The sequence below is a fragment of the Rana temporaria genome, chromosome 11, assembly GCF_905171775.1.
Source record: "Rana temporaria chromosome 11, aRanTem1.1, whole genome shotgun sequence".
NCBI classification, from domain to species: Eukaryota; Metazoa; Chordata; class Amphibia; order Anura; family Ranidae; genus Rana; species Rana temporaria.
In genome coordinates, this window is record NC_053499.1 from 22,169,197 (window position 1) to 22,182,833 (window position 13,637).

At 42.6% G+C, this 13,637-nt stretch overlaps 1 protein-coding gene across 1 annotated transcript in view; it reads right to left on the minus strand.

The window, feature by feature from the left end:
* Positions 1 to 12,544, minus strand: part of TPCN2 (two pore segment channel 2) — a 55,368-nt gene extending 42,824 nt beyond the window's left edge. The window contains exons 1-4 of the mRNA XM_040328155.1: positions 12,264 to 12,544; positions 8,203 to 8,264; positions 4,009 to 4,085; positions 414 to 591 (exon numbers count right to left, since the gene is read on the minus strand). Of these exons, the coding sequence (XP_040184089.1) occupies positions 414 to 591; positions 4,009 to 4,085; positions 8,203 to 8,264; positions 12,264 to 12,426 (480 nt within the window). The 5' untranslated portion in view covers positions 12,427 to 12,544. The remainder of the gene's footprint in view (positions 1 to 413; positions 592 to 4,008; positions 4,086 to 8,202; positions 8,265 to 12,263) is intronic.
* Positions 12,545 to 13,637: the final 1,093 nt, after the last annotated feature.

The following is a 13,637-nucleotide window of genomic DNA, read 5'->3' on the forward strand; positions in this document are numbered from 1 at the left end:
GCCTCCCCAGAAGAGTAGAAGCTGGTATTATCACAAAGGCAACTCCATATCATTTTAAATGCCCATGGTTGTAGCAGCCAATCTCAACCACTGAAACTTGTGAATGTGAGAGCGCGCTGCACATGCGCGTAATTTGACCGTCACAAAGCGCATTCCTGGACATGTGGCGTCGAGCTTGACTTGCAAACAGCATGATGGAGAGGGGACATCTCTGTGGACTGCTGGTATGTACCATTTATGGGATCTGGAATTGCATAGGGGGATTTTTGTACAAAGTTACTAAAAAAGAAAACTTTGACTTTAATTGGACGTTCAGTAGGATGATGACAGGTTCACTTTAATAACCCATTTTTGGTGTAAAGATCTAAATGTATGTACACATTCTAGGTCAGCCAGACAGTAATGGTTATTACCTTTACAGAAAAGTCAGCAATAAATACAAGAAAAGTCACAAACTCCACGCTTTCCGTCAGTCCGCAGGGTGGTTCCCAGGCTGCTTTGCGGTAACGCACGTCTGAGGTTACAGTTAGAGATGAGGGCTTCTCAATGAAGGCAAGAGCCAAATTCACAAATATGGTCACATTCAGTATCCTAAATAAAAAAGCAAGCAGAAATGTCAAAATCTAAAGTTTAACTTAAATGCTAAATTTGAAAGGAGTTGTAAAGACAGAAGCCTTCTGTGTGCAGCAGCCCCCCTAATACTTACCTGAGCCTACCTCTATCCAGCGATGTCCTCGAGTGCCTCATCAATTCAGGAACTCTCCCTCCTGAGACACAGCAGTGGCGCCATTGGCTCCTGCTGCTGTCAATCAAACTCAGTTAGCCAATCGAGAGAGAGAGAGATCGAGATAGAGGCCAAACTGCGGCTCCATGTTTGAATGGATACACAGAGCTGCAGCTCGGCTCAGGTGCCCCCATAGTAGAGCTTCATGATTCTGCCTAAAATGAGAAACACAATTTTTTTGCTTAGAAGATAGATCGCGATTCTCGCGGCGTACCATCATCTTTCACTTTAAAACAAACATAAAATATTGCAGCAATTGCCATTTTATTCCCTAGGGTCTCTGCTAAATTTATATATATATCACACATACACACACACACACACACACACACATATATATATATATTTTTTGTATAAACCCTAGAGAGAAAAAAAAATGGTGGTTCTTGCAATATTTTATGTCACACTGTATTTGCGCAACGCCCTTTCAAATGCAATTTAAAAAAAAAAAAAAAAAAAAAAGTCTAACCAGTAAAGTTCGCTAAAAAAATTGGCCCGGATTCACGCAGATGCGCGTATCTTTGTGCGGGCGTAACGTATCCCATTTACGTTACGCTTCTGCAACTTTGACAGGCAAGTGCCGTATTCTCAAACCAAAGTTGCGGCGGCGTAGCGTAAATAGGCCGGCGTAAGCCCGCCTAATTCAAATGTGGATGATGTGGGCGTGTTTTATTTTAATTACATGTGACCCCGCGTATTTGACGTTTTTTTTACGAAAGAATCCCAGTGTGCATGCTCTAAATTACGCCACAAATCGTCTATGCTTTAGATGTGAACGTAACTTACGTACAGCCCTATTCGCGAACGACTTACGCAAACGACGTAAAATTTTCAAAATTCGACGCGGGAACGACGTCCATAGTTAACATTGGTACGCCTCATATAGCAGGGGTAACTTTACGCCGGGAAAAGCCTAATGTAAACGGCGTATCTGTACTGCGTTGGCCGGGCGTACGTTCGTGAATTGCCGTATCTAGCTGATTTACATATTTCTAGGCGTAAATCAGCGTACACACCCCTAGCGGCCAGCGTAAATATGCAGTTAAGATACGACGGCGTAAGAGACTTACGCCGGTCGGATCTAATACAAATCTATGCGTAACTGATTCTAACAATCAGGCGCATAGATACGACGGCTCGGACTCAGAGTTACGACGGCGTAAGCAAAAAAAAAAAAAACGTGATTCTCATTTTTGACAGAATTGTGCAGCTCTTGCTGTAAGGACCACTTTTTCATCACTCCCCCCCTCCCCCCCCCATGGTCAAAGAAACAGGAAGTGTCTGGAATCTGCGTGATTTTTTTTGCTGTCCGTATTGTGGATGGTTACCCACCGAACATCCTATGTGGTTATGGAACGGGAAGTGAAATTTCCTTGGCAAAACATTACTAGAAACTCAACAGATGTCTTAAGCTCGTGAGCTCCTCTGTGACTCTCCTAGGGCTGAATGCTGGGACGCTGCATGGCAGTGTGGTAACCTGACTGTTGGTTCCCCTATACCTCCACTGTTTAAGTGCTGGGGAATACTCTGCTGCAGTCTTCAGCTGATTATCTTCAGCGGTTTGCCTTTCAACATCCATTACCTGCCGCGATGCCTGCTCCCTAGCTGCCCTTCTTCTATTGCTTTACCAGCATAGACTTTTATCCTACTCTTTGTTCCACCTTGTTCGCTACGGTGCACTTTGGTCAGCGAATTTGCACTGCGGTCCTTGACTCCGGACCATTCCTCCTGAAGAAGCGGTTCGCCGCGAAACCGGTAGAGGTTCTTCTAGGACTCCTCCCCACATCTGCTGATACCTCACGGCTCCTTCCGTTTTGCAATAACATCTCCTGTATCTCTATGTGGGGTTGTTAGTCCTAGCCTTGTTTTATTTACGGAACATTGTATGTTTTTATGTATAATAAATGTAATTTTTTATTATATCGACTCATGTTATCAGTACCGAGAAAGTCCATTGATACACATCCTTACTAGGTAATAGTCTGTGTGAGTCTGTGGTACTAGCAGCCACTACCCCTCTATTCCTTGTGTCCCTTTATTTCCTAACTAATTTCGGATTATGGTACATTTAAAATTTTTCCCATTAACACCCTTGGCGGTAAACCCGAGCGTGACTCGGGGTTGGTTTTTCATGTTAGGATCGGTAACCCCGAGTCACGCTCGGGCTGGACGTGCAGAGTGTGCAGCGGCGCGGCTTACCTTCTCGCTGGATCCACAGGCAAGTTACTTACCTTGTCCCTGGATCCAGCGATGCCACCGCGCTGTGTGAGCGAGCGGGACCTCCTCGCTCAATTCACAGTGTCCCCGTGTGCCGCCGATCTCCGTTCCCTGCAACGTTACGACCCACGGGGACGGAGAACGGCGCCAAATTCAAAAAAGTAAACAAACACTTTACATACAGTATACTGTAATCTTATAGATTACAGTACTGTATGTAAAAAATACACACCCCCTTTGTCCCTAGTGGTCTGCCCAGTGTCCTGCATGTACTTTTATATAATAAAAAATGTTCTTTCTGCCTGCAAACTGTAGATTGTCCATAGCAACCAAAAGTGTCCCTTTATGTCAAAAATGGTTTTAGAGCAGCTAGAAAACAGCGATAATAAATTATAATCACTTGCAGAATTGTGCAATAGCAATTTGTGGGGAAATTCGTCATAAAAAAAAAAAAAATAATGACAGCGACAATTCTGCAACTGAGCAAATTTCAGTGATTTTGAGTTGATTACATTATTGAATAATTTTTATTAGAATTATATTATTATTTGTTATAATTAATTATTTATTATATTATAATTTATAATTTTGTTTTAAAAAAAAAAAAAAATCATACCCGGGATGCCTACTAGACTCTTGCTTGGTCAGATTTAAGTGAGTTATTCCTAAGAATTACAGACCTACAGTATAAAACGCCAAATTTCCTTGCAAAATAATTGTACCGCTTTTGGTACGTAATTCCAGACAGAATCATACCGCCAGGGAGGTTAAACCAATCTGAGGCTATACTCAAACTCTTTGCAACAGATGTCTTAACACTTCTACTTAAAAAAACAAGAGAAAAAATGTAATTCTGTTTGAAGATGCACTTAAAAGCCGTCTCACTTATTACTGATCTGGAACATACAGCCCACAGAGCATGCCCAGTGCATAACGATGATGGAGACACATTGGGACCGTAAGCAAGTTATTATGCTGCAATAAATGAAAACCAAGCGTTTACTTACCATTGCCACAGATCAGAATAATACCATCGATGCAGCTGCAGAGAACACAGATCCACGCGATGGTCTATGGAGCGATACTGCGAGCAGAAAGAACACGTCCAGGTCACAAAATAAATACTAAACAAAGCATTCCCATCCCAGCAATACAAAAGAAATCCCTCATGCACACATTCTTATAAATCGCTCAATACTGTCATCTCTTACATCAGTTTAGAACGTTTATGGTTGGTTCCCAACCAGGGGCGGACTGACAACTCATGGGGCCCCCGGGCAATAGGAGATTATGGGGCCCCCGGGCAATAGGAGATTATGGGGCCCCCGGGCAATAGATTATAGGGCCACACAGTATACACACTGTTGTGCTTTTTTTAAGGTCATATTTACCCGCACAGTAATTTACTTTGAATTCTTTTATAACGAAGATGCTTTTAAATACAAGACAATCTATATGCCATAGTCTATAATATGAAACTTATTCACGGAGACGTATGATCATACAAAATAGCTAATTTATTGGTAGACAAAATCTGAATATTTACCTGAAATTAAAATACCAGTTGCGTCACATTAACGACTTGAAAATCAATAAAATACCCCCAAAATGGGCATGCAATACCTTTGATCTGAGTCATGGTAGGTTCTCAAGATAACTTTTATGTAAATGACAATGAAACAAAAACGTCTATTTTCACATGTCAAATTGTTACTATACTGCAGGTAAGTAAAAGATCACAATGTGAAATATATTGGACGTTTGTTTTGTCAATAAAATTGAAACTATGTAAAAATAAAAATATAATAAAAATTGTGCTCTTAAGGAAAAGTGACAAGTTATTGATATGAGAACAAACCAGAACTACAGGATATTCAATACTTCAACATTTCTAGGGAACAACAATATATTTGAGATAAAATAAAAATGACATAGTTACCAATTCCCAAGATGGCTATTTCCTATTGGCAAGTGGCCAGAGCTAAAATCGTTGCAGTCTTCATGCATAGTGCAAGCGTGCTCTCATGGGGCGCTCCTATTGGTGGGGTCCTCTTCTCATCCTCCCATTGAGCTCAAGATTAAGATTTTAGATCTTAGATTGGCTCCCCTCTATCTCATGGGTTTCCCTTTTTATATTGATTAAAACAATAGGACTATCAAGATTATATCCCATCCTGCCCATCTGACAACTGTCCTTAAATCATAGGCCTGTGGCACATATGGGCGGTCCTGTCAAGATGTGTTGGGTTTCTATTGGCTGACAGCTTAATAATAATTAACTTGTTCTCTGGGCTTGGAGAACCTCAAGTAATATTACTTCCAGCCACTAGGTGTCTCACCTTTATTGTGAGATAATCTATACGTTGGATATCTATATTTTAGGTTTAGACTATCGACATATATCTATCCATATATATATATATATACACCTCTATGTGTGACTCTGGTATCTTTATATTATATAAAATACAATTAGTATACTGTTGATTTCAATACAATATGTTCTTATATTCCATTATAAATGTTTTTCAAACAGTCTTTGCAATCAATGCATCGGTTACATCTCTCAATCAAATGCAAAATAATTATTAATGTAGATGCATGAATTATTTTGATATGTCCTTGATGGATATGTGTTACATTTCATATTTTTATAATCACAATGTGATATCTTTCATAATGTCAATTACGGTAGCTTATCTAAAGCACTTCTATTTATAAAACAAATTTCTCATACATTTCTTTCCTCGAACAAAGCTCTAACCTACCGGGTATGTTTCCCTCGGTCCTAATTCATCGATTATCTAAACATTGCTTATTTCATGTCGATATATTTTCTTTTAATAATGTGTGTATTTTAAAATATCTGACTTGTATCATATGTTGGTGGAGCTTGGACATTAATGAAGATAGCTTAGTAGCTCAGTTGTGTAAATATACTCTCCTTGGACTTTTCAATGGTCAACATGTTTCATTGTGTTAGGATGGCTAAAGTCAACGTTCTTGTTTGGTGAGAAACTACTCCACAATGGCCATACCTAGTCACTTGAAGCCAGTTTAAACATTTTGTTTGGTGAGAAAACCATTTCATTGTTCTGTGAGAAGAGCTTCATTGTTTCAACTTTCACTGAAGATCGTAAACGTTACAGATAGCTTATGTATTGGGAACTGGTCATCTGAGCCAGATGTTCCTTCTTCACTGACTGAATGACTCCCATGTATAATCGTTACGATCAGATTTGAGACTTAATAGCCTTTTCATATTTTTGCTGAATAATATTGAATATATTATCATTTCTTCATACAAAACTTACAACAACACACATACAGTATACACACACACACACACACAGAATACACATACACACACTGAAAAGGTAAGCCTAGTGGCATGGGCAGTGCCCGAGTGCCTGAATGGTCAGTCCGCCCCTGTTCCCAACATAAAAGACAACCAGCAATTAGACCCCTGATGACTCCCTTGCTCTACGTGGTGGAGGTGGTTGATTGGCCGCACCAATTAGGACCAGTGGAAGCGATCCAGTAGCTGTACAGCCACCAGATCGCTTCCACCGGACAGTGAAAAAGTTGGCTTGTCAGGTTTTCTCTACAGCAGCCAGCAGAGGCGCATTGCCGGCGGTATTAACCCTTTTTCGGCCGCTAGCGGGGGGGTTAAAACCGCACCGCTAGCGGCCGAATATCGCGGTAAATACGACAGTATAGTAGCGCTAAAAATCGTGCCACTATACCGCCACCGCATCTCACATGTGCCGTGTGAAAGGGGCATTAAAGTTTGACCTAATATTATATGGTTTTGGTAAACCCTGAAGACAAAAATCTGAAGAAAATTTAATAGTGTGTATGGGTCTTTAGGCAGACTTCTGGGAAAATTGGTGAGCCAATCGCACATGCAGGAAATTATGTTTCTGGGGAGTGGTCAGTACACATTCTGTACAGAACAACTACAGGTAGCCATATTTCTTTGCATTCATAGAAAATTACAGCCGCTGCAGATTTAAAATTAAAAAAGGTAATTTTTAATAACATTCAATTACAATATGACTTGTTTGACAATTGTACACCCTATATTATTTTTTCTTTATTTGCCATTTTTTTTTTCCATGAAAGTGGAGTTACCCTTTAACCACTTAAGACCCGGACCAAAATGCAGGTAAAGGACCCGGCCAGTTTTTGCGATTCGGCACTGCGTCGCTTTAACTAACAATTGTGCAGTCGTGCGATGTGGCTCCCAAACAAAATTGGCGTCCTTTTTTCTCCACAAATAGAGCTTTCTTTTGGTGGTATTTGATCACCTCTGCGGTTTTTATTTTTTGCGCTATAAACAAAAATAGAGCGACAATTTTGAAAAAAATGCAATATTTTTTCCTTTTTGCTATAATAAATATCCCCCAAATATATATATATATATATATATATATATATAAAAAAAAAAAAGGTTTAGGCCGATACGTATTCGTATACCTATTTTTGGTAAAAAAAAAAAAAAAAAACGCAATAAGCGTTTATCGATTGGTTTGCGCAAAATGTATAGGGTTTACAATTTTCTTCATGACCGCGACATTATGGCGGACACTTCGGACCATTTTGACACATTTTCGGGACAACTGTCATTTTTACAGCAAAAAATGCTATAAAAATGCATTGTTTACTGTGAAAATGACAATTGCAGTTTGGGAGTTAACCACTAGGGGGCGTTGAAGGGGTTAAGTGTGACCTCATATGTGTTTCTAACTGTAGGGGGGCGGGGCTGGACGTGTGACATCATTGATCGTGTTTCCCTATATCAGGGAACAGACGATCAATGACAGCGCCACAGTGAAGAACGGGGAAGCTGCGTTTACACACAGCTCTCCTCGTTCTTCAGCTCCGGGGACCGATCACGGGACTCCAGCGGCGATCGGGTCCCGCGGTCACGGAGCTTCGGACCGGGTCACGGGCGCCACGGCTGGGCACTTAAAGAGGACGTACAGGTACGTGCTTGTGCCCAGCCATGCCATTCTGCCGACGTATATGTGCAGGAGGAGGTCCTTAAGTGGATCAAAGACATTGAATTCTAGCTGGCCCTGTGCTTCACATCACTGAATAATCCTGATTCCAGCGATCAGAGAGATTACATGTAGACCCAAAACAGGAACTGTAATCTGTGCAACACAAAAGAGCATATTCCAGACTCCTATCCTTACCTGGATTGCATCTTCAATAAACACAACAGCTTGTTTTAAATAGAGACGATCACACACAGGACCTGGGGGGGAAAAAAAAAAAAGAAAAAGAAAGAATTGAAGCCAACTATCATGGTGCAACTTTTATTCCCCTGCGACCACCTCACACAGGCGAGCGCCTGTCCAATCAGATAGCGTAGCGCCGCTCGCGCATGCGCAGTGAGTCCCCGGCCGTGAAGCCGAAAGCCGTCACGGCCGGGTGCCAACAGTAACAATGAGTACACATACTGTAGCTGCTGACTTTTAATATTAGGAAACTTACCTGTCCTGGAATCCAGCGATGTCGGCACCGCAGCTGGCGTTTCCATCAGCTGTCGGGTGCTGCCGCCACCATTGCCAGTAAGGGAACCTGGCAGTGAAGCATTGCGGCTCTACGGCCGGGTCCCTATTGCGCTTGCACGAAGCATGCTGCGCTCTCTTACTGGCCCGGAGGCCAGGAGAAGGAGGAGGGAGCCGGAATTCTGAAGTACCTCACAACAGTGAGGTCTGGCGGAAGTGGGGACAGGGTACCTGTCAAAGACAGATGAACGGAAGTTCCACTTTTGGTTGGAACTCCACTTTAAAAGCATGTAATGCAGCACAGTGTTTGTGCTGTGTAATTTGGTTCTCCACGCCCCTTTGTGAAACTCACCACGGTTCATTATGGCTGCTGAGCCCTGACACTGTGGTCAGTTTACATGCCTCGTCATCAGCAGCTCTCCTTTCCGCCTGTCTGTCAGCTTGTGACAGGGCCACTCCTGCTACTATAAACCTATCATGCCATTCCCTCTGTTAAAATGTGCTGCACAGCATGTGTTTTTATAAAAAAGGATGCCCAATTCTACCCGATTTCAGAGTGTCTCCTGGTGCTCACGTGACTGATCAGCTCTCTCCTCCTGGCTGACATCAGTGGGAGTTCTCGGCCCTGCCCGCTGGAGCGGTCAGCCTGGGATTGGAGAGAGCCGAGGAGTCACGTGAGCACCGGGAGACACTCTGAAATGATGTAGAAGTGGGCATCTTTTTTACAAAACACATATTGTGCGGCACGTGTACTTATTTAACAGAGGGGATGACAGGACAGTGGCTTTAAGGGCTCTTTCACACGGAGCGGATCCGTATTGATCCGCTCCGTTAGCCCGTTTGGCTCAGCGGGGATTCCTCTGTAAATCCCCGCTGAGCTGTCGGCGGACAGGGCGGTCCCCACACACAGTGCAGAGACCGCCCTGTCTCTCCTCCGCTCTCCCCTATGGGGAATCGGATGAATACGGACCGTGTGTCCGTATTCATCCGATCCGTTCCGCCGGACGGAAGAAAAATAGGGTTTTCTTCCGTCCACAAAAGCGGAACTTTGCGGACGCGGATGGTAGCGGACGTTAGCGGATGCATCATCCGCTAACGTCTGCAATCCCATAGGGATACATTACAAGTCCGTAATCAGACTTGTAATAAACGGACCGTTTGTCCGTACATGTGAAAGGGCCCTAAAACCACTAAGAGTGCCAATTATGCCCACCCTTTCCACCCAGCTCCTCCAATCATAAAAGCCTTACTACAACTTCTATGAAAGGTATAGGATCTATGAATGGAGGACAGGCAGACTGATTGATAGGTCTGCCCCCTCCATTCATAGATCATGTTTCAATCATAGAAGCTATAGTAAAGCTTCTATGATTGGAGGAGCTGGGTGGAAAGGGTGGGCATAGTCAGGCACTCCTGTTATTAGTCTATGTTCAGAGACCCGCACAAGTATGGCTGTGCCCCAATAGACATCAATGGGACCACCTACCCGCGGATGGGCAGAACATCTGTGCGTCCCTGCATGGGCAAATATAGCCCCAGCATGGGGGTACTCATAGGCTCGGTTCACACTGTATCAAAATCTGAAATAAAGGATTTGAATGGAGCCTTTAATATGTAGAGAACACGCAGCATTTCACACACAAGACATATCTGTAGTCAATGTCTCCGATCGGGGGAACAATCGCAGAGCTGAGCCGTCCCTCCATGGGTCCCCCTCCTCAGTATACAATATAATTATATTCATTTGATGGGAGCTGTGCTCATTTGGAGATAATGATTCAGCATTTGTGTATAATTATAATCAGCCAGCAGACATACATGTCATAACCACTGTCATATGATAAAAGGAAGGGTGTGGATCCATCTGTCCTAAAACTGCATCAACTACCCTACTGTCTATGTGTCAGATGACACAGAGGAGGATACTGTTAGCCAAGTGATCAGTATTTTGTCCGATTGAAAAAACAAACAACACTGTGGAGGGACTGCTTGAGGCTGCCACATAGGAATGAATGGGGCTGCAGAACAAACATGCAGTACAGAGCGGACAATTCTGCAGGAAAGGGTGTGTGGTGCTGCGCAGGCCTAGGGCAGCACTTTGCAGGGGGGCAGCATGAAAGAGTCCCCTCCGGCTTGCGCTTCACTTTTAGTGTAGACCCAGTCTTATGAGGTAGACTGGGACCCAAGACAAATCGGTCTGGCGCTCCCGTAAAGCGGCTGCACTATAGAGTATAATATTATATAAAGATGACATTATAGAGTATATTATATGTAGATCCCAGAACAGAGTATTATATTATATATAGATTGCATTATATAGTATACTATTATATTATAGAGCACAGGTGTCAAACACAAGGCCCACGGGCCGAAACCGGCCCTCCAGGCCATTTCATGTGGCCCTCGCACCTTTCCTGCAGCTGCAGGAGAGCTCCAGCCCTCCTCTGATCCTCCTCCTGACCCCTACTTTCTGCTTTCAAGCAATGCATCCAGCTTCTTCCCAGCAGCAGCATAAGGAAAGGGGGGTGCACTGTGATGTAAGGGAGAGTGGGGGGACTCAACTTCTGATGGTGGGGTGCCTCTTGACAAGGGGAGGGAATGCGCTGGACATCTAATCTTACAGATACAACTGGCCCTTTGTGAGCAATCATAATACAGATCCGGCCCACAATGAAATTGAGTTTGACACCCCTTATAGAGTATATTATAGTATATACAGAGGACATTATAGAGTATAATATTATATGTAGATCCCAGTATAAAGTATTGTATTATATATAGATCCCAGTATAGAGTATTATATTATATGTAGATCCCAGTATAGAGTATTATATTATATGTAGATCCCAGTATAGAGTATTATATTATATGTAGATCCCAGTATAGAGTATTATATTATATGTAGATCCCAGTATAGAGTATTGTATTATATATAGATCCCAGTATAGAGTATTTTATTATATATAGATCCCAGTATAGAGTATTGTATTATATATAGATCTCAGTATAGAGTATTGTATTATATATAGATCTCAGTATAGAGTATTGTATTATATGTAGATCCCAGTATAGAGTATTATATTATATGTAGATCCCAGTATAGAGTATTGCATTATATGTAGATCCCAGTATAGAGTATTGTATTATATATAGATCCCAGTATAGAGTATTATATTATATGTAGATCCCAGTATAGAGTATTATATTATATGTAGATCCCAGTATAGAGTATAATATTATATATAAATCCCATTATAGAGTATAATATTATATATAGATCCCAGTATAGAGTATAATATTATATATAGATCTCAGTATAGAATATAATATTATATGTAGATCCCAGTATAGAGTATTGTATTATATATAGATCTCAGTATAGAGTATTGTATTATATATAGATCCCAGTATAGAGTATTATATTATATGTAGATCCCAGTATAGAGTATTATATTATATGTAGATCCCAGTATAGAGTATTGTATTATATATAGATCCCAGTATAGAGTATTGTATTATATATAGATCCCAGTATAGAGTATTATATTATATATAGATCCCAGTATAGAGTATTATATTATATGTAGATGACATTATTATTGTATGTATGACATTATTATTGTATGTAGATGGCATTATTATTGTATGTAATCTAGTATTACAGGAGAGGAATAGAGAGGTCATGCAGTGTGTAGATCGTCTGTCTGGGATCACACAGCCTCCAATCACAGGGCAGCTCTCACCATTGCTGTCCAGGGGCCCCCCTCCACAGGAAGAAGCGGATCCGCTCCGGTCTCGGTGATTCTTCTCCAGGGAGGCGCTGAAGTTCGGCTCCGCACACCAACTCCGATGCAAAGGCCCCAGCAGAGGGTCAGACTCCACCCCGGTGTTCTGACAGGTCGCCATACCCGACGAGACACCGGCACCAGCGACACCAAACCTTTTCTCCGATTTCTGTCTATTTGCCTAATACAGAACACGGGGCGGCGCACTGCACTCTGGGAGATGTAGTCCTCCAGGCTCAGATCCTCCTCTGTGTAGGGGACGGCTGCGACAGCTCCAAACTACACTTCCCAGAATGCAAGAGGTTGTATCAGAAAAACTTTATTCAGACACATAAACTTTCAAGAAGTTTGTGAGTGGCTTGTTCAGCTACAGGGGCGGGGTGTCACATGTCAGGGCAGAACTTCTATTGGCCAGATGTCAGAGAGAGCCGGGGAGCAGGGCGGAGCCTGGAGGGACTCCGGAAGAACGAGAAGTACAGAGGACTGCATAGATAGTGCTAAGTATAGCAGGGTGTATGGGGGACACATGGGGTATATGAAACCCATGGAGTGTGTATGGGGGACACATGGGGTATACGAAACCCATGGAGTGTGTATGGGGACACATGGGGTATACGAAACCCATGGAGTGTGTATGGGGACACATGGGGTATACGAAACCCATGGAGTGTGTATGAGAGACACATGGAGTATATGAAACCCATGGGGTGTGTATGGGGACACATGGAGTATATGAAACCCATGGGGTGTGTATGAGAGACACATGGAGTATATGAAACCCATGGAGTGTGTATGGGGACACATGGGGTATATGAAACCCATGGAGTGTGTATGGGGACACATGGAGTATATGAAACCCATGGAGTGTGTATGGAGTATATGAAACCCATGGAGTGTGTATGGGGACACATGGGGTATATGAAACCCATGGGGTGTGTATGGGGACACATGGGGTATATGAAACCCATGGAGTGTGTATGGGGACACATGGGGTATATGAAACCCATGGAGTGTGTATGGGGACACATGGAGTATATGAAACCCATGGAGTGTGTATGGGGTATATGAAACCCATGGGGACACATGGAGTATATGAAACCCATGGGGTGAGTATGAGGGACACATGGGGTATATGAAACCCATGGAGTGTGTATGAGAGACACATGGAGTATATGAAACCCATGGGGTGAGTATGAGGGACACATGGGGTATATGAAACCCATGGGGTGAGTATGAGGGACACATGGGGTATATGAAACCCATGGAGTGTGTATGGGGACACATGGAGTATATGAAACCCATGGGGTGAGTATGAGGGACACATGGGGTATA